Source organism: Diaporthe amygdali, assembly GCF_026229845.1.
Source record: "Diaporthe amygdali strain CAA958 chromosome Unknown NODE_26_length_719862_cov_65_716256, whole genome shotgun sequence".
NCBI classification, from domain to species: Eukaryota; Fungi; Ascomycota; class Sordariomycetes; order Diaporthales; family Diaporthaceae; genus Diaporthe; species Diaporthe amygdali.
This window is the reverse complement of record NW_026517046.1, coordinates 398,409-414,897: the sequence shown is the minus strand read 5'-3', so window position 1 is coordinate 414,897 and position 16,489 is coordinate 398,409. Positions and strand designations below refer to the sequence as shown.

The 16,489-nt window shown below is 54.1% G+C and overlaps 7 protein-coding genes across 7 annotated transcripts; 4 read left to right on the top strand and 3 right to left on the bottom strand.

Moving 5' to 3' along the window:
• Nucleotides 1-147: 147 nt before the first annotated feature.
• Nucleotides 148-1,912, top strand: J7T55_010164 (uncharacterized protein; the record flags this gene model as incomplete). The annotated part of the gene is made up of 2 exons (XM_053131361.1): nucleotides 148-617; nucleotides 670-1,912. 2 exons carry the CDS (start codon nucleotides 148-150, stop codon nucleotides 1,910-1,912), a joined length of 1,713 nt encoding a protein of 570 aa, XP_052990590.1.
• A 311-nt stretch (nucleotides 1,913-2,223) lies between these two features.
• Nucleotides 2,224-3,430, bottom strand: J7T55_010163 (uncharacterized protein; the record flags this gene model as incomplete). The annotated part of the gene is made up of 2 exons (XM_053131360.1): nucleotides 2,224-2,420; nucleotides 2,482-3,430. 2 exons carry the CDS (start codon nucleotides 3,428-3,430, stop codon nucleotides 2,224-2,226), a joined length of 1,146 nt encoding a protein of 381 aa, XP_052990589.1.
• A 676-nt stretch (nucleotides 3,431-4,106) lies between these two features.
• J7T55_010162 (uncharacterized protein) lies at nucleotides 4,107-5,105 on the bottom strand (the record flags this gene model as incomplete). The annotated part of the gene is made up of 1 exon (XM_053131359.1): nucleotides 4,107-5,105. One exon carries the CDS (start codon nucleotides 5,103-5,105, stop codon nucleotides 4,107-4,109), a length of 999 nt encoding a protein of 332 aa, XP_052990588.1.
• A 2,021-nt stretch (nucleotides 5,106-7,126) lies between these two features.
• On the top strand, nucleotides 7,127-9,104 carry J7T55_010161 (uncharacterized protein; the record flags this gene model as incomplete). Its single annotated transcript, XM_053131356.1, has 8 exons — nucleotides 7,127-7,136; nucleotides 7,223-7,348; nucleotides 7,408-7,457; nucleotides 7,600-7,688; nucleotides 7,958-8,070; nucleotides 8,134-8,216; nucleotides 8,419-8,585; nucleotides 8,648-9,104. 8 exons carry the CDS (start codon nucleotides 7,127-7,129, stop codon nucleotides 9,102-9,104), a joined length of 1,095 nt encoding a protein of 364 aa, XP_052990587.1.
• A 1,043-nt stretch (nucleotides 9,105-10,147) lies between these two features.
• Nucleotides 10,148-10,534, top strand: J7T55_010160 (uncharacterized protein; the record flags this gene model as incomplete). Its single annotated transcript, XM_053131355.1, has 1 exon — nucleotides 10,148-10,534. One exon carries the CDS (start codon nucleotides 10,148-10,150, stop codon nucleotides 10,532-10,534), a length of 387 nt encoding a protein of 128 aa, XP_052990586.1.
• A 68-nt stretch (nucleotides 10,535-10,602) lies between these two features.
• J7T55_010159 (uncharacterized protein) lies at nucleotides 10,603-12,510 on the bottom strand (the record flags this gene model as incomplete). The annotated part of the gene is made up of 1 exon (XM_053131354.1): nucleotides 10,603-12,510. One exon carries the CDS (start codon nucleotides 12,508-12,510, stop codon nucleotides 10,603-10,605), a length of 1,908 nt encoding a protein of 635 aa, XP_052990585.1.
• Nucleotides 12,511-13,659: 1,149 nt separating this feature from the next.
• On the top strand, nucleotides 13,660-15,721 carry J7T55_010158 (uncharacterized protein; the record flags this gene model as incomplete). The annotated part of the gene is made up of 2 exons (XM_053131353.1): nucleotides 13,660-14,686; nucleotides 14,745-15,721. 2 exons carry the CDS (start codon nucleotides 13,660-13,662, stop codon nucleotides 15,719-15,721), a joined length of 2,004 nt encoding a protein of 667 aa, XP_052990584.1.
• Nucleotides 15,722-16,489: the final 768 nt, after the last annotated feature.

Here is a 16,489-nt window from a genome sequence, read left to right as displayed (position 1 = left end):
GGGAGCTTTCTTGTCGCATCATGCCCCAAGCTTCCATTGGACTTAATTGCTAGACAGAACGGCCGCCAAAGGCAATTTCCTTGGTATGAGACGATTGGTTTGCAACCACACCACCACACGATACCTCGTCAGCTCAGTCAGTTCAGCATGTCAAGCGACATCTCCGAGATTCCTCCAGCTGGAGGCACGAGTCTTACCCCAGCACCCGCGCCAGGACCGGCCTCCCTCCCCCAGAAGCGCGCCCTTGACGACGACCACGTACCTGCTGTGTCCTCACCTCTGAACCCGGACTTCACCCCAAGAAAGTCGCAGGTACCAGAGGAGACACCCATTGTATCACGGGAGAAGCGTACCAAGAAGGAGTCGCTCAAGAAGCGAGAATCGAAGGCTGCCAGTACTCCTGGTGGTGCCGATAGCTCTAGAGCAACTCCAGACCCGCGACAGACCAAGAAGGCTCGAGCCAATCTCCCAGCCGCGGAGATATCGCCAGCACGCTATATACTTCCTCTGCCCAAATCAACCGACTTTGAACCAGCTCGTGGCCCGCAACTTGCGTTCCATCACGAGGTGGCCAGCCCCGGGGGCGAGAACATCGAGTTCTTCGAGACACAAGAGCAGTAAGCAAGCATGCGTCGCTCATATGGCCTGGCTGGTGCTAACATAGATCAGCGTATACAACAAGAAGCAGTACTACTATACCCATTGTATCGCAGATCCCAAGTTACCCTCATCCTTCTACTACAGACAGACGGAGCCAGAGCCTTTCGGTGCCCATATGAGCTTCGAGGATGCCGCGACGCATCTGCTGTTCGATAAATCCGGCAGGCATATTACAACTGACAAAGGATGGAGAATGTCGCGAGCGAACATTGCCATCAGGGAGGGCCGCTGGTACTGGGAGTGTAAGATCACAAGGGGCATATTAAGGGAACCACCTCCACCGGGCTCCGACCAACCAGAGTCGCATGGCCATGTCCGCGTGGGATTCGCACGGCGGGAAGCCGCGGTGGATGCACCAGCGGGTTTCGATGCCTACAGCTACGGAATTCGAGATAAAGAGGGGCAGAAGGTGCACATGTCCAGGCCGAAGGACTTTTTCCCACCCGGCGAGGAGCTCCGGGAGGGCGATGTGCTAGGGCTCGAGATCAATCTGCCCTCTGAACAGTTACACCGGAAGGTTGTGACGGGTCATTTCAACCCAGCCGTTGACCTGTTGGCAGAGACAGACCACTCAACAACTGAAGCACCAAACATTGTCCGGGACCGACTACCGATCCGATTCAAAGCACACATCTACTTTGAGACACCCGACTACCACACCTCACCCGAGCTTGAGGATTTGATGAACCCGTCTCCGATGTCCACATCTGGAACGGGCGCAGGCCAGTCAGAAGGTCCTAACCCAACGCACCCGGTCCCTTGCCTGCGAACGCTGCCGAACTCTTGGGTCAAGGCGTACAAGAACGGTGTTGAGATGGGCACTGCATTCACCAATCTCCTATCCTTCTTACCGCAAGCCTCCAAGCCAGCCACGGCTAAGCAGCCTGACGCGCGAGAAGGCCTGGATGATGGCATGCTCGGTTACTATCCCGCTGTGAGTGTTTTCCGCGGCGGAGCAGCAGTGGTGAATTTCGGTCCAGACTTCTGGTATCCACCACCGGGCTACAGCCAGGGTCAGGAGAAGGAGACCGACGTTGTCATGACCGGCACAGACGAGCAGCCGACCATCACAGCTAAGCAGGAAGCTCCTCGGGCGATGGCGGAGCGCTATGACGAGCAGATTGTTGAGGACATTGTGTACGATATTGTAGACGAGGTCGATTTTTGGATGCAAGACGGCGCAAAGGTCATTGACCGGACACGGCGTAACGAGGCGGTCAAGGAATTCAAAGAGGTCGTTCAGGACGTGTAGACTGTTGGCCGTGGGAGAGTGGTGGTTCACATTGGGACAGGAAGCATTGCATGATACCCGGAATTTATTGACGACCATAAGTCAGCGTGATTCAAAGCAGTGATCATTACATCTTTCGTGAACGCGTATGTGCCGTACCCCTTCCTCATTAGGGTATCTCGATAATAATCATTCTTTCAGCAGCAAGCCACCTAACGCCATGCCCTATTTGCAAAATCCATTTTTCATCATCGAGCGGGCAGTTTGCCACACGCCGCAAGTCTCTCTTGTCATTAGTCGTAACGGAATCGATGCCCAAAGCCACCAAATCTCTACTTCCTACGCGAGCTCGCCCCGGAGCTCTCGATGCGCTTCGGGGATGCTCGCCCGCTGCGCGACTCGACTACAGAGTCGCCGTCCGAGAGCTCCTCGATTCGGCTGCCTGCCTCGACGGAGGCGGTAGACTTCTCGCGTTCGAGCCGAACCTCGCGACCGCGCTTGTGGCAGTACCAGAGCACAAACATAAGTACTGCAAAGGAAATATTAGCAACCCCACGACAGCGGGTTCGAGATGAGGAAAGGTTACTCACGGAAGAGTGCAATGCTCCAAATGGCGTTTGTGCCGATGAAGGCCGGCCACCGCACCTTGAGAAAGTTCATGATAGCCTTCAACATCCCAATGATCGCGCTAGGCTTGGTCACCAGCTCAGATACGTTCTTAGGTATTATGAGCTTCATGGCCTGGTCTTTGATACCCCCCTTAGGCGCATCGTCTCCCTTCAACCCCTGTGACTCCGCAGCCACGGCCAGAAGCTCCGGCGCAAGGGCGCCGGTGACCTTGTTCGGAAGGGTGGTGACCATCTTCTGCATGCTCTTGGGCAGCTTTTCGTAGTTCTTTGCCAGTGTGCCGTCGTGGTCTTCAAAGAGCTTCTTTAGGTCATTGGTGGCGGTGGGAACACCGTTTACCAAGTCCTTCAGGACGACCGTAAACAGTCCGACCATCTCTGCAGACTCCTTGGACAGAGAGAACGTCTTGTTGTTGCGAGCGGACAGATTCAGGTCGTCGAGGACCTTGTTGATGTCATCTTTCTCGCGCTCTTCTTCGTCGTGCGGCACCGCAAGATTGGTGGGTTGGAGGTCATCCTTCTTGCCGGTCTTGCGCGTGAGGAACGAGAAGCGAGAGGCCTGTTTGCCATCGCCTTTGCTGCCATCGCTGGGCTTCTCCTTGCCCTTGCCCTTTCCGCTGACCTCGACATCGTTGTTTCGTACATAGCTATCGTTGTCGCTGTCCCATGAGATATCGGGTGTTTTGACCCTTGGGGGCAGAGGGGGTCGCTTTCCATTCTCGTCGGAATAGCCGTCCTCAGACGTGAGCCTCTCGAGGAAGAGCTGCTCGTCGTCCGTCAGGACAGGACCTGACCCTGGCGGTGATTTGGATCGCGACCGGGCTGCTTCCGCTTCGTCTTGAAGCTTTGCCCTCTCTGCGACCTTCTGGTCCCGGTTCTTCTTGAACTTCCGGTATGCGATGTATTCGAGCATTTTGGTCTCTTGCCTCGATGGGCAATGGAACAAGGCAAGAATGTGTCAGGGTTGGTTGATGCAAGAAGAACAAGTGAGATCGGAAAAGTGGCAGCGACCCAGCTTTGCCTTTTGTTTGATCGAGCTAGACGGCCTAGAAATGTCATACAGCGTCGCACATGATGGTGTGTGGCGAGGCTTTGTCGAGGCCGCCCGTTTCGCTGCAAGCACACAGCCACTGAACCAAGCTTCTTGAGCCGTCAGTAATCGGAGCTCCCTCCCATGTCTCAGTGACACTGCGACCCCGCCAAATGGTTGTCCAGAATTCAAGGACACGCCCTGGCCTGGCCGTGACGGGAGAGGCCTCAAGGGTGGGTGACGTCACTGCTGCAAGGGTTACGCACGCAACAGTTCGACAGAGGTGTGCGACTTAGCCGCTTGTTTCATACGAATGCCATTGTCTTGTGGCTGGGTATCGTAAACTGTAAAGCCAAATAACGTCAAGACTTGAATAGAGCCCAACGAGAACGTTGCACAGCACCAGTAATACCCCTAGCGAGCAGTGTTCGTCCCAGCAAAAGCCTCCCATGTTTGCGTCGTGATGCCCAACGCCTTCTCATCCCTCTGAGTTTGCGAGCTCCAGCGCCTCCCGGCTTTCATCCATTGTGAGATTGTTCGAGTGGTGCCACCTGGTAGCCTATCCCTCCTCGCCGTTGTCACCGTCCTCCTCGACCTCTTCATCGGCCTCTTCAGCCACCATCGATCCATCTGCATCGCTCCTTCTTTTTCGACCGACGCGGCGATGCGCTGCAGCTGTTTCTGTGACGGCCTTCTCACCAACGTAGTTTTGTCCTGTCCACGCCGTTTCGCACCTAGGACACGTCCGTCCGCCTCTCCGCGTGCGCCAGTAAGCCTCTGAGCAGATGTCATGAATCCGTGCGCTGCACTCTCGCTCAGGGCATCTCTGCCCGACTGTCACAATCTCCTTGCATGCCTCACAGAATTTGATGCGCTGCCAGTCGTTGGACCTGGCGTCAGGGTCATTGTAGGCTGCCACCAACCACGTCTTTAGCTCCATGAGTGAGCGCGGGCTCAAGCTGTAAAAACCCTCATCACTCTCCTCAAACCATCCCTCGGCGACCAGACTAGGTAGTAATCTCTCGATCTCGCTGTGTTTCAGTGCCCTATCTGCAGTCCGTTGCGCAGGCTCCTCTCCGTCGGCATCGCCGTCCTGAGCTGGTGCAGATGGCCGAGCGACTTTCCTCGCTTGAGCCGCCGTGATGGCCATGACCTCCTGCCTGGGCGTGTTGTAGGTCTCGAACATGGCATCGAGCACTCTCTTAATGAAGGAGATCTCGTCGGGGGTCCGCGAAGTCGCCAGCTGAGTGCTCGGGTCGCTGTGCACATTGATGAGCGCCCATACTTGCTCTCGGTCGACTTGATGGTAGGTGTTGCGTATGTCGTAGTCTAGCGACGCCACCGCTTCGCGTGCTTTGCTGACATACTGTCTGAACGTGTTGTCGTCGATCGAATCAGGAGTCACCCTGCGAGCCGAGTCGTTTTCTGCGGACAGAATCGCGGCAATGATCGACTTGCCTTCGCCGATTGTTATAAAGCCGCGACCCATCAACGCCTGCATGAAGGCTCTGTGGTTATGGTCCCAGCCGATAGGCAGAATCGGCTCCCACTCTGGCATTGTGATCGAAATGTCGATATCAAGTGAGCCTGTGAGCGGCGAAAGAAGTACGTTCGATGCAAGACTGTGGAAGGACACAAGTTTGCTCTGTGAATGAGTGACGGTGTCAACTTGACAGTCAGACAGTGGAATTGAGAACAAATTGTGATCTAGCTAAAGTGATACTGTGGGCACACAATCATGAGGATGAATAGAGCAGTTGTGCTGGACATAGGTTTCGATGGATTGCGGCCATAGCTTCAGATTGCAACGACGCGTGGGCACGGGTAAACGCGTCTCAATACAGTACGCTGAACAAAGTTCAATCAATCGGCAGAGCAAAGCGCACGGTACGACAAGCACCCCGGAATAGCCCCTGTACTGTGAGAAGGCCCCCCAGCTGCAGGGCTGCAGCAGCAACCCGAATCCACCCCACCAGCCCACCTAACCGTGAGAGATCGCCCCAACCCAGCGGCGATCAAATCGGGCGCGCGGCGGACAAATATGATAGACTGATTCCCAATATTATCTATCTACATCTCACAGGGGTACCAAAGGCCTGCCAGGTAGACATAGGCATTCGTTTATCCCACTCTAGGCTACGCAGTTCTCACCTGGAGATTGTTCCCACATGGTGCTGTCCTGTTGAAGGTCATCTCAACTTGGGTGTGCTAACCAACGTTAGAAGTTAGACTGCATGCGCCCACAGACTTGAGTCGTCACCTGAAGTCGATGGTTTTCTGCCGGACGAGCTAGACGAGATGGCACGATGACTATCCAGCCACATCAACCGTGCCCAACACCTCCAACTTCCCTTTCGGCCCATCTACCCGCTGCAAGCAATCACCGATATTTAGTACTCGACCCTTCTCGGCCATTCGGATAGCTCCCCACAGCTTCGCCATCTCTGAGCCGAGACCGTGGCCTCGGGCTTGGGCCCGAAGTAGCTGGGGTCATGCGAAGCCTGCCGTGCCTGACTGGCAGCTGCATCAGGCGAGCAGGGGTAGCCCGACTTGCCCTCCCCCAACTGCCGCACCAGGCCCTCGAAACCTAAGCCATCTTGGCCCTCGCTCGTGGCAAATTCAGGAACATTCTTCGCATCAGTCGCATCTGATAATCAGCAGCATTCTCAGTTCCCTTATTCTCGGTACGGATGCTCGTGCAGAGATTGCATTGAGATCTACCGTCGCAACCCGACAGATATGCGAGCAATCACTGTCGTATTCCAAGGTTCAGCTCTGCCGTGCCTGACAAGGTCTCCCCTTCATGAACATGAGCTGAAGTAAATGGTCTATCCGACGGATCTTCCATCCAGCCACCCGTTAACGTGGCGTGCGTGGTTCTCATGTGCCAGCTACGGCCACAGCCTGTTATCCACTTGATAGCATTGCCACCAGACGGGTATTCTTCTCCCGGTGGAAATGCTCGGCCAGGACTCCGGGGTGTATACGAACAGCATGGTGATTGCTCGGCCGTGGGAAAATAGAACACAGATTCCTCCCGCAGATTAATGATCAGGCTCGGATCTTCCGACCGAGCTGGCGTCGTCAACTCAGTCTGGCCATGACAGCTGAAACTGGGTTCCCACAAGGACCCATCCGTCGTCGACTACTCCCTCGATTTGGGACCGTGGTCCATGTCAAACCGCACCTCATCCCTGATGTTTCGTCCAGTAGACGGCACCCCGGTGCCCGACCCCTGAACATGACATGCCCTCACGGCCTTTTTTGGACTTGCTAGTAGCTCTCTAAATGCCATCTTAGCTACGTCCGAGTACTGTTCGGGCCTTTCAACAAGTTTTGCTTTTCTCTAGTTCTTCCTTTTTTTGCTTGTCTTTTTTTTTCGCATTAACTCCCTGCTGCTTGTCAACCAGGTTGACAGCAAAGTCGCTCCTTTTCCTTTTTCCTTTGCCTGGATTCTCTCGTTATTTCATGTTACCCCCGGCCGTCTTTCAACCATTTCCTTCCGTTGTCCTTGTCTTGACCCACATTGGCTATAATCCTGCCTGAGCAGGTGCAGAGCCTCATGCCTACATCGCGGTGATGTCCGGTAGTATGTCTTTCTCATCCGACAATCTTCTGCACTCGCCGTTTTGCGATACATTGATTGTCAGACTTGCTGATAAAAAGTCCATACAGTCGGTCAGGAACTCCCGTCTGAGGCTGTCGGGCCAGCGGTTGGCGTATCCATCTACAGCTGGATATGTCTGCTGCTGAGCTGCGCCCTGCTGTGGGCGACTGTTGCCCACCGGGAGTGGAAGAGTTGTGAGTCTGTTCCAGCTTCGACCAGTCATTCGAGCACTGAGCTAACATACTTGTCGAAGACGTGGCTTTTTTTGCCTTCTTCACTTCCCTCAGTACCACAGCTTCAATAGTCAGTATTTGCCAAGGCTTTTCTGTTGTCTACAGGTCTCGAAGTCGATTCTCAGGATGCTAGGGATTTTGAGACGCCATAACTGCCCACTTCTACTGATATTTGTTACACAACTGGGATCTTCCAACTGACAAATCCCAAGGCACAACAGCTACACACTTACCTCCGATGGACGTCCATCAAGCTCGATCAGTTTGAATACGTGAGCGAGCACGCCGGCAATCCCGAACTGTCAGTGGCTGGAGCTTCTGTTGGAATCGACCTGTCACTTTTCTATATTCGTCAGTTTCCTGGAAATTCGAGAGTTGCCGTTTCAGCCTACTGACCAGGCTTAGAATATTATTGTTACAATGTTGAATCGATCCTGGTCGTGTCATGGTAAGCTCCAGTTAAAACAGCTACTTTGATTTAAACAGTCTCTTACAAGGAAGTAGGTGTACAGAGCTGGCCTACTCTATTTACCATTTGAAAGCAACCGGATCAGCAACTCGATATGGAAGTTACATTGCCAAAGCTACGGCTGTTATTCTGCCCATTATCCAAGTGAGCCTAATGCGCACCGACGTAGTTCAAAGCTCAACGATTGGGTTCTACTTTGTTGCGAACTTCATTAGTGAGTCCGACCCAGCTAAGACATCTTGACGAGACCCGCGCGGCTGCTGATCGTTCAACGCAGTGGGTGTCAGTCTTGCACTCAGTACAATTCTCCTTCTAGCGATCCTCGCGAGATACGTTGCGACTCGAGCTGCGGTGTCCTGGGTACGTGTGTCCTGTGTTTCCCCCGGTACAGCATCTTCCTGGGCGTCTCAAGTAGTCGTCCGCTTCCTGAGGCATGATTTTCTTATCTTGCGGTGCATCAAGACTACGCGTCGAGGACGATTGGGCATATCCAATTACCGAGAGCGCTCCTGAATTAGTTCAGATTATAAGAGAGGGAGTCTTTGCTGACAGAACGAACCAGCATGTTGGGTACGCCGATCGCTCGACTGTTGATGGAGCCAATGCTGCAACAACTCAAAATACTGCCGGCACTTTTACGAGTAGTACTGGCGGGGTTCCACTGCAACAAAAGAGTATTTACGATAGCTGGCTGGTCACTCGCTTCACTCTTGCCTTCGCGGGTTTATCGTGAGTTTTGGATGTGCTGATCGATCCTGTCCATCCGTGAAATGCTGACGCCATGTTTACAGAGCATTTCAGTTTGTAATCATCGCACAAGAAGTTAGCTTTGCTCGGGACACCGGCGAAGCATCCTCGGGCTCTGTCGTCAATCTGAGCCATCAACGAGCAATTATTGACGTCGTGACCTTTCTTCCTGGAGTTTCCGGCAGTCTCCTCGCATTCATAGTGTTCGGCACCACGAAGTCGTTCCGAGACTACTTCTACCGCAAGTTAGTACCAAGAAGCATACGCAGACGATGGAGAAAGACAATCAGGAGCCCTCCCGTCGTCGCGATACCAACTCGATACCCTATTCCGGACACGCCGGGGCAATCGGAGTTCTACGAACTTGATGGTGGCGAGTCGGGCCTGGGTCCTAGGATCCGCGAAGTTGATAGCCGCTCACCCGGCGTCAGCTCCGTGGATTTCGCGGGAAAGGGACATGAGGACGAGTTGCCTATACTTCCAATTAGGCCGCATAGATGAAATGGCCTCCGAGCCAAGTCCTCGCGTGCTCAGACACCTGTAACCAAGTTTATATGACGTACTGAAGAAAATGGAAAAACTTGGAATATATTCCTGACTCGGACCGGAAAAGCCAATTCGGCTGCGCGAATTCCAGAATTTCTGGAATGCAGAAAACTTATTCAGTCAGTGTCTCCTGACGGTTGGTGATGACTACCAAGGGTGGAATCCGTCGAAGCGATTCGCCTGCTTGGCATCACCAGCCGGACCAGGTAGTCCTGGGATCGAGCGCGGCTCTTGCTGCCCAAGTCGCATTAGGGAGAAAAAGCAATGTGACAGAGCGGTAAAAGCAACTAGGCGAGACCTCGCAAGCACGACAACACTAAAACGACCTAGGCGCTGCGCTACCCGAGAAACTCCACCCAGAGACGACAGTTGTTCCCGGACGTTGAACATTCTTAGCTAGTAACCGTTTTCCGACTCTCAACCGATGCGGCCAGGAAGTAACCTCAACCACCATAGCGATGACGGTCCGAAGCCCTCCTCGCCAGGGATATCCGGCCTTTAGAAATTGTGATGATGCTAGTGTGACTTAGAGATCCATCGTTAGCACTACCCTCAGGCTCACGGGATCAGGAGGATTATTAAGGGACCAAGTCAATTATCAGCTCCCGTCCACTTTTCTTCTGTCAGTCCGATGTGACAGAGACATTTCTTGTGGTCATGTCTCAGAGAACAATCGGTCAGGTTCGGGCAGGGCCGAGACAAAGTACGGCCACGTTGTTGCGAACCTGTTGATTTCTTTGTTCCTCCCTACCCATCATCCCTCACATTGCTCATACACATCACATTGCGGCCCCCTTGTCACCACCAATCGCAAATAACGCTCACTTGAAAGTGGCTTGACGTCTACAACCAACGACATGCTCACTCTGCGGTGTTCACTTGGGACGTGTTGCGAGAACCCGCGAGACACATCGGTTATCAACTTCACCGTCACTGCGAGATAACATCAAACCCCCACCAAGAGATCCCAGAGAATGTGCACCGGCCTAGCTTACAAAATGATGTGTGGCCATTACCTCGTGCACTGGTCCTCCCGATGCCCAAGGAAATGCGTTCTCCCCGACCGGCGCAACTCGCTAGCCTGTACCTGTGCCCAGTGCGACCCGGAGTTCAACAGGTCGCAGATCCTGCTCAAATACAGCGCCGAAAGGGACAGGCTGATGGCCAGACTCCGAGCCGCGCTGCTCGAAGGACGTGTGCAGGACGCCAAGGCACTCGAGAGGCGGCTGCGCGACAAGCAGTCCAAGCAGATGCAGGACTTGGTCCGAGCCAGGGTTGGCGGCCTGGACCCGGCAGTCCCCGTGCGGTTTCCGGGGATGTATGAGCAGTTCGTCGAGGAGAACCTTGGGAGGCCAATCGATTGGGATCGGTTGTTGAGCAAATGAGAGTTCTGCCGTCATCTCTTTGCTTCGGGGTTGTTGGGAAAGCAGGTACCTGGGGAGTGGGGCTGCTCTCACCACGTCCCCGGATACTTCTTTGTGAGAGTCGAGGGGAGCCCGACCGGTGCCATCGAGTTGGCCAGCTCCATGACGCTTGGAAGAACTGGTCTCTTGTCAAGCTTATCATTAGGATCCGACTTGGCAGACGCAGAAGAAGTGGCCGCAGATGCCGGGGAAGAGATGTTCATGGCGTTTTTCCCCCTCGTGAAATCCTTCAGCCTGTTAGTCGCCAGCCTCCCGTGTCGTTTCTTGTCGGTTGTACAACGAATCAAAGGCAGCTGGATGATGGCCGCAAATGTGTCGACAACTTTCTGACGGGGCACATTGTGTCTCTCGGCAACCTCATCCCATGGGAATATCGCTTCGCACGTCTCAGCGATGTCGACGATGAGATTCGGCGAGTGCTTCTCCGGGGGCGAAGGAGTCGGCGGTCGAGATGTTGGAGCTGCTGGTGGAGCAGGGGAAGGGGCTACCGTCGAGTTTGGAGGTGTTGGTGGCAGTGGCTGAGACGGAGTACACTGGCCTTGGGTGAGCTGAGCACGTTCTGTCTGAGACATGGTGGCTGGCCCAGGTGACATGTTCAGCTGTGGAGTATGATTGATCTTGTGAGCAGGCACCCCTTGGACAGAGTCACTCGCGCCCATGTCTGCTACCGGAAACGCTCTCTGCACTGGAGGAGAATACGGGACTTGGGCTGAAACGTGTGCCATGCCGTATCCCATCGGAACTTGTCCGTGGTAGAGATGTTGTGGCCTCTGCAAATGGCCCTGAGATACATCAGGACTCACACCGAAACCAGAAGTCGAGAATGGCGCAGGCTGAATGTGAGCGGGATGGCTCAGATGAGAGACGTCAGGGCCATGCCAGCCATGGTGCATATGAGAGGCATTTCCAACAAAGGGGTAAATGCTTGTCTTATTGTGCAAAGCCTGTTGCCGCATTTGCTCGCACGCGAAACATGGTGGCTTCGGAGGAAGTGGCTGCACAGTTGCGCCAGCATAGCCATTGCTGTTGTTTGCATGTTGTTGCGATGGTGTTGGTTGTGTCCGAGGCATTGGCCCTGGCGGAGTTTGAGGAGCTATTTGAGCAGGCTGCCATACTTTCTGTGTTCTGGAAGGCTGCATGGTTTGCATCGACTCGGGCTTTCCTGCATCATGCGAAGGATACTGATGGCTGCTGTGGGTATGCTCTACGCCCACTTCCTGGCTACGTTGAGTGACCGGCTCGGAACACTGCGCTGGGTCTGCGGACGTTTCGGACATGTTCGGCATTTTCTTCTCGTCGTGGACAACAGCAGATGGCTCAGGAGCTGATGGCTGGATGTATGTTGGCATCATCGGCTGACTGGGCGCCATATGTAGATTCATCGGCGTCTGTTGGACTGGTATGCCAGATGTCATCCAAGATGGATCGAAAAACGCTGGGGATTTAGGATCGTTGATCTTTGATGGAGGAGTTAAGGTGACTCCGGGGCCTGGGTGGGTGTCAGCTTGGCCTGGAGGCGCCGTTTGCGGTAGTTGTTTTGGAGACAGCATGGGAGAGCTTCGAGAGGTCCGGCTCGTGATTCTGTCTTCAGGTGGAGGAAACACGTAGTTCTCCATACTGGGAAGTGATACTCCTCGGTTGAAGGTGCTTGCTTCATGCAGCGGTTGACTTGTTGGGAGGCTCGGGCCGATATTACTAGAGGTGTTGCTTGGATGAGAATCTCTAGGAAGAACCGCCCTAGATATGTCAGGCGGGTTGACAACACGGTGGGCCTCCGCTGGAGATTCTCTGCTGCCACGACACTTCTTTACAGGCTTGGAAGAGACAAACAGGACCTCCTCCTCCGGCTTTCTCTTGATCGGAAAGGAGGCAGTGCCATCCTTGCAAGCCATACCGGAGTCCACGTTGGGAATGGGAGCGCTCCTATGGCAATCCATGGTACCGCTGGGAGAAGTGTTGCGGAGCCAAGTATCCAAGATAAGCTACAGTAGTTGTAGGGACGGGGTCTTCAAGAAACAGTCAAATCTTCAGGATAAATGGATTGCAGAGACATGCTCAAGAGGTGGAATCAAGCCTTGGAATCAAGCCTTGAAAACAGACAGCCTCTTCATCATGTTCCTATCCATCCTCAAGCACTTGCGGGACTTCCCAACTGTAGCACACCTTGTGACCGGTCAAGCCATACCGTGTCCCTGTGTGGCCTTGAACTTGAAAGAGTCTGCGGGAGTTGATAAAGAGAAAACAGGCCTGGACAATGCGCACTTGTAGGTTTCTCCTTGTGTGTTCTGGGGATGTTTGAGGGGGCAAAAGGAAGCTCACCCAACAGACAATCATGGAGTGCACTTGCAAAGCCATAGGCTTGGTTTGTCTTTGGTTATGCTGATTCTTTCGCGTCAGGCTTCTTCTATAGGAAAAGGATCTGGGCCCGTGTTTTTCTCTGCAAACCTCCTGACGTGAAGCAGAGTTACCATGAATCGGGGCCAGCTGCGCATCACACTCCCTCAGTCTTCTATTCCCAGCAGAGTGTGAATGAAAAACTGGCTGCTCCCTTTACTAAGGGATCCCAGAGCGCGAGAATGGCTTCAAGCTCACGTCAAGAACACTAACACCAAATTGTGTTACACTGCCTATTCATGAGCTAGTTGTTTATTGTTTTTGTTCGGGGTGTTCACCCTTGAGGGGTAGGTTTTACTTGGGAAATCTGAGCTGATCCTCATCATGTGCGCATGAAACGAGTTATTTGCTGTGACGTTTTCGACGACCAAATTCTTCTCGTGAATTCACTGGATCGAAATGATCGCCTGCTGGTAGTGCTGTTGACTAGACTTTTCTTATTCAAAGATATGTGGAAGCTGCTGAGGTCAGGTACCTAAATGGTACATGTGGGGAGCTCGAGCTTGGGGTGGGGCCCCGTGTGCGGAATGGTGAGCTTAAGCTGCTGGTGGGGGCCTTGCGCTTTTCAGGCAGCAGTGGCAGTTTTAATCTAAAAACACGGGAAACAAATTTTCAGACACGCTCCCAACTCCCTCCCAAAACACCGCACGGACCCATCACCGCTCTGCCCCGCCCCCGCACAAGGCGCTAAGATGACCAAAGGCGATAAAGGCAATGCTCTGCAGGCCCTTTTTGGGTGCTGCCTTGGAGAATCAAGCCGTCCCGCCTCACCAGAGCCCCCTGCAGTACCTCTCAACCCGGCTCCCGCTCCAGCTCCAGCTGTCCCTGCGCCAGTTCCAGCCAACGGCGGAGCTCAAGTGCAAGCTCAAGAGGACATTGATATCGACGTCGTAATTGATGAGCGCGTCGCCATCAACCTGCACAACGTCCCTTTCCAAGCGCCCCCCAGCAGCCTCACTTACTACATCACCTTCCCTCCCCACCAGCGCCCAGCGTCTCAGCCTTCTGCTGCACAGTCAGAGCGTCGAACCACCCAGACTCGCGCCAGTTGTCGACCTTTGTCCGCTGCAGCCTTTTACGGCCCCCCACCCTCTCCTCCTCCTCCTGGACCTCTCCCTCCACTCCCGCCCCACGCCGGCCAGAGTCAGACGAGCAACTCGCAGCAGGCGAACACTTCACAGCAGAGAAGCAATTCGCAGCAGAACAGCAACTCGCAGCAAACGAGCTCGCAGCAGGCAGTCGACTTGCAGCAGACGAACGCCCCTCAGAACGGGGAGATCTCTCAGCAGACTGACAACTTGGAGCAGTTGCTCGACGAGTCGCAGCAGACTGGCACATCGCAATACAGCGACAACTCCCAGGAGACCAGCAGCTCGGTGCAGACCGAGGAGCTGTTGCGCATCAACAACTCGCAGCAGACCAGCAATTCACAGAAGCTGAGCAGCTCGGAGCAGACCGACTACTTGCAGCAGCTGAACAAGCAGTTCCACTCGCCCATCATGGAGTCTGCTATCCTACACCCGCTGCCCCTACTCAATATCGGCGACTATGTGACGAGGCACTTCTTGAGAGAGCAGCCGGGTCCTATTGTCGGCGCACTGTTCGGCCAGCAGAACGGCCGTGAGGTGACTGTGGAGCATGCTTACGAGGTGCAAATCCTTGTGAATGGAGACCAAGTGACCCTGGAGCCGGGTTGGTTTGAGACGCGTCTGGAGCAAAGTGAGTTTGACCTGAGCGCGTCTCCAGGATTGTTGACCGTACTGACCTACTTTAACAGTGAGAATCGTCCACAGGGATCGCACCCTCGATCTGGTGGGCTGGTTCACCTTGGCCCCCAGAAGCGGCCCAGGAAGCCACCTTATTCCAATCCACAACCAGATCCTCTCCTACAACGAATCGGCCATTCTGCTGGGCTTTCACAGTGAAGAGATCGGCGAGGAGTCTGTCGGCGGCAAGCTGCCCTACACCACCTACGAGACTGTCTACGAAGTCGACGATGGCGCCAAAGACACCAATGTTGAGGGTGAGGACAAAGAGATGAAAGATGGCGACTCGCAGCTGAAGCTCAAGTTCAAGGAGATTCCTTTCACTGTCGAAACGCACGAGGCGGAGATGATCAGCATGAGCTCCGTCGCTGGAGCCGCTGCTAACGCTGCCTCGGAGCGAGTTCAGGAGGAGCTTCTGAAGCTCGACGTCAAAGGCAAAGGAAAAGGCAAGGGAAAGCAGGCTGCCAAGGAGGACGACAATGTCGACCCTGAGAATGCGGCTTTGTCCAGAGAGGACCAGGAGATGATAGCGGCCCTCACCACCAAGGCGAACGCCATCAAGATGCTGAAAGCCCGGATCGACCTCATCACCAAGTACCTGCAGCGGCTTCCTCCTCCGTACATTGAGGAGATCAACTCCGAGGTCACCGACGGTGACTACACCGAGCCCTCCCAGTCTTTGCTACGCCTCGTGCAGGCTCTCGTCCACCGCTTGAGTATTGTCGAGCCGTCTGATGCCGAGACCTTCAAGGAAGAGCTTCTGAGTGAGGAGAATGACGTCAATACGATCGAGCTCCTGAATGAGCTCATGAACCGCGTCGGTGATACCAGAGACATTGGCAAGAAGTTCCACGTCATTGAGACTGAGAAAGCTCACAACAGCCAGCGTGCGGCGACCTACGCGTCTCAGGGAACTGCCTATGGCCACTCTCAGCCAAGCAAGGGTGGCCGTCCTGGTTCCTTGCCTTCGGCCGGCGACTTGATGTAGGAGGCTCTTCTTCTCATACTTTTCGCATGACACTCTATGAGCAGGGCTGGCGTTGGAAAGGCGATTGGCATTGTGGCATTTACAAGAAGCACGGAACAGCACGGCGTTTTTAAGGCCCCGGAAAAGGGTATGGTCATATCTCGATAGACCTTGTGTTATGAGTCCTTTGCCGTGAAGGACAATTCGAGAGCAGGTTCTATTGCTCAGGCCGGCTGAGGGGCCCTGAGAGACCGATAGTCGCCATCACGACTTTGCCAACCTCGATCACATGACTTGGCTGAGGAGTCTCGCAGACTGGCTGTATGGTGGTCGACTCTGACTCAGTCCAATTTGGTCTCTCGCCGGCACATATGGAAATCAATCATTGCTCTTTTGGTCATTCTGATGGGTTAATAACGATGTTAGAGTAAATTGCCCATAACATTTCCTACATAGGAAAGACAGAAAAATCACGAATCTTCTCATCTAAACTCCGGCTTTGTGAGCGTGACTCTGACGAAGTGAGGCCAGATGATGAAATAGGTAGCTGTCGGCAGCCAGCGGCCAGGATTGTCCACCTTGAGCAAGACGTTGCCGTCCTATGGCCATACTCAGCAGTGTACAACTCGACAGTGTATGTCCCATCGAATCTGCCCCGTGGCTCTCATGGTATTAAATACAGAAGCGATCAAAATGTGAAAAGCCCTCTGTGTGGCTGTTGCTCCGAGTACTGTACTCTGACTCAGTTATAGAACCAGGGTAGGTCTGGCTCAGCAGACATTGCCACTT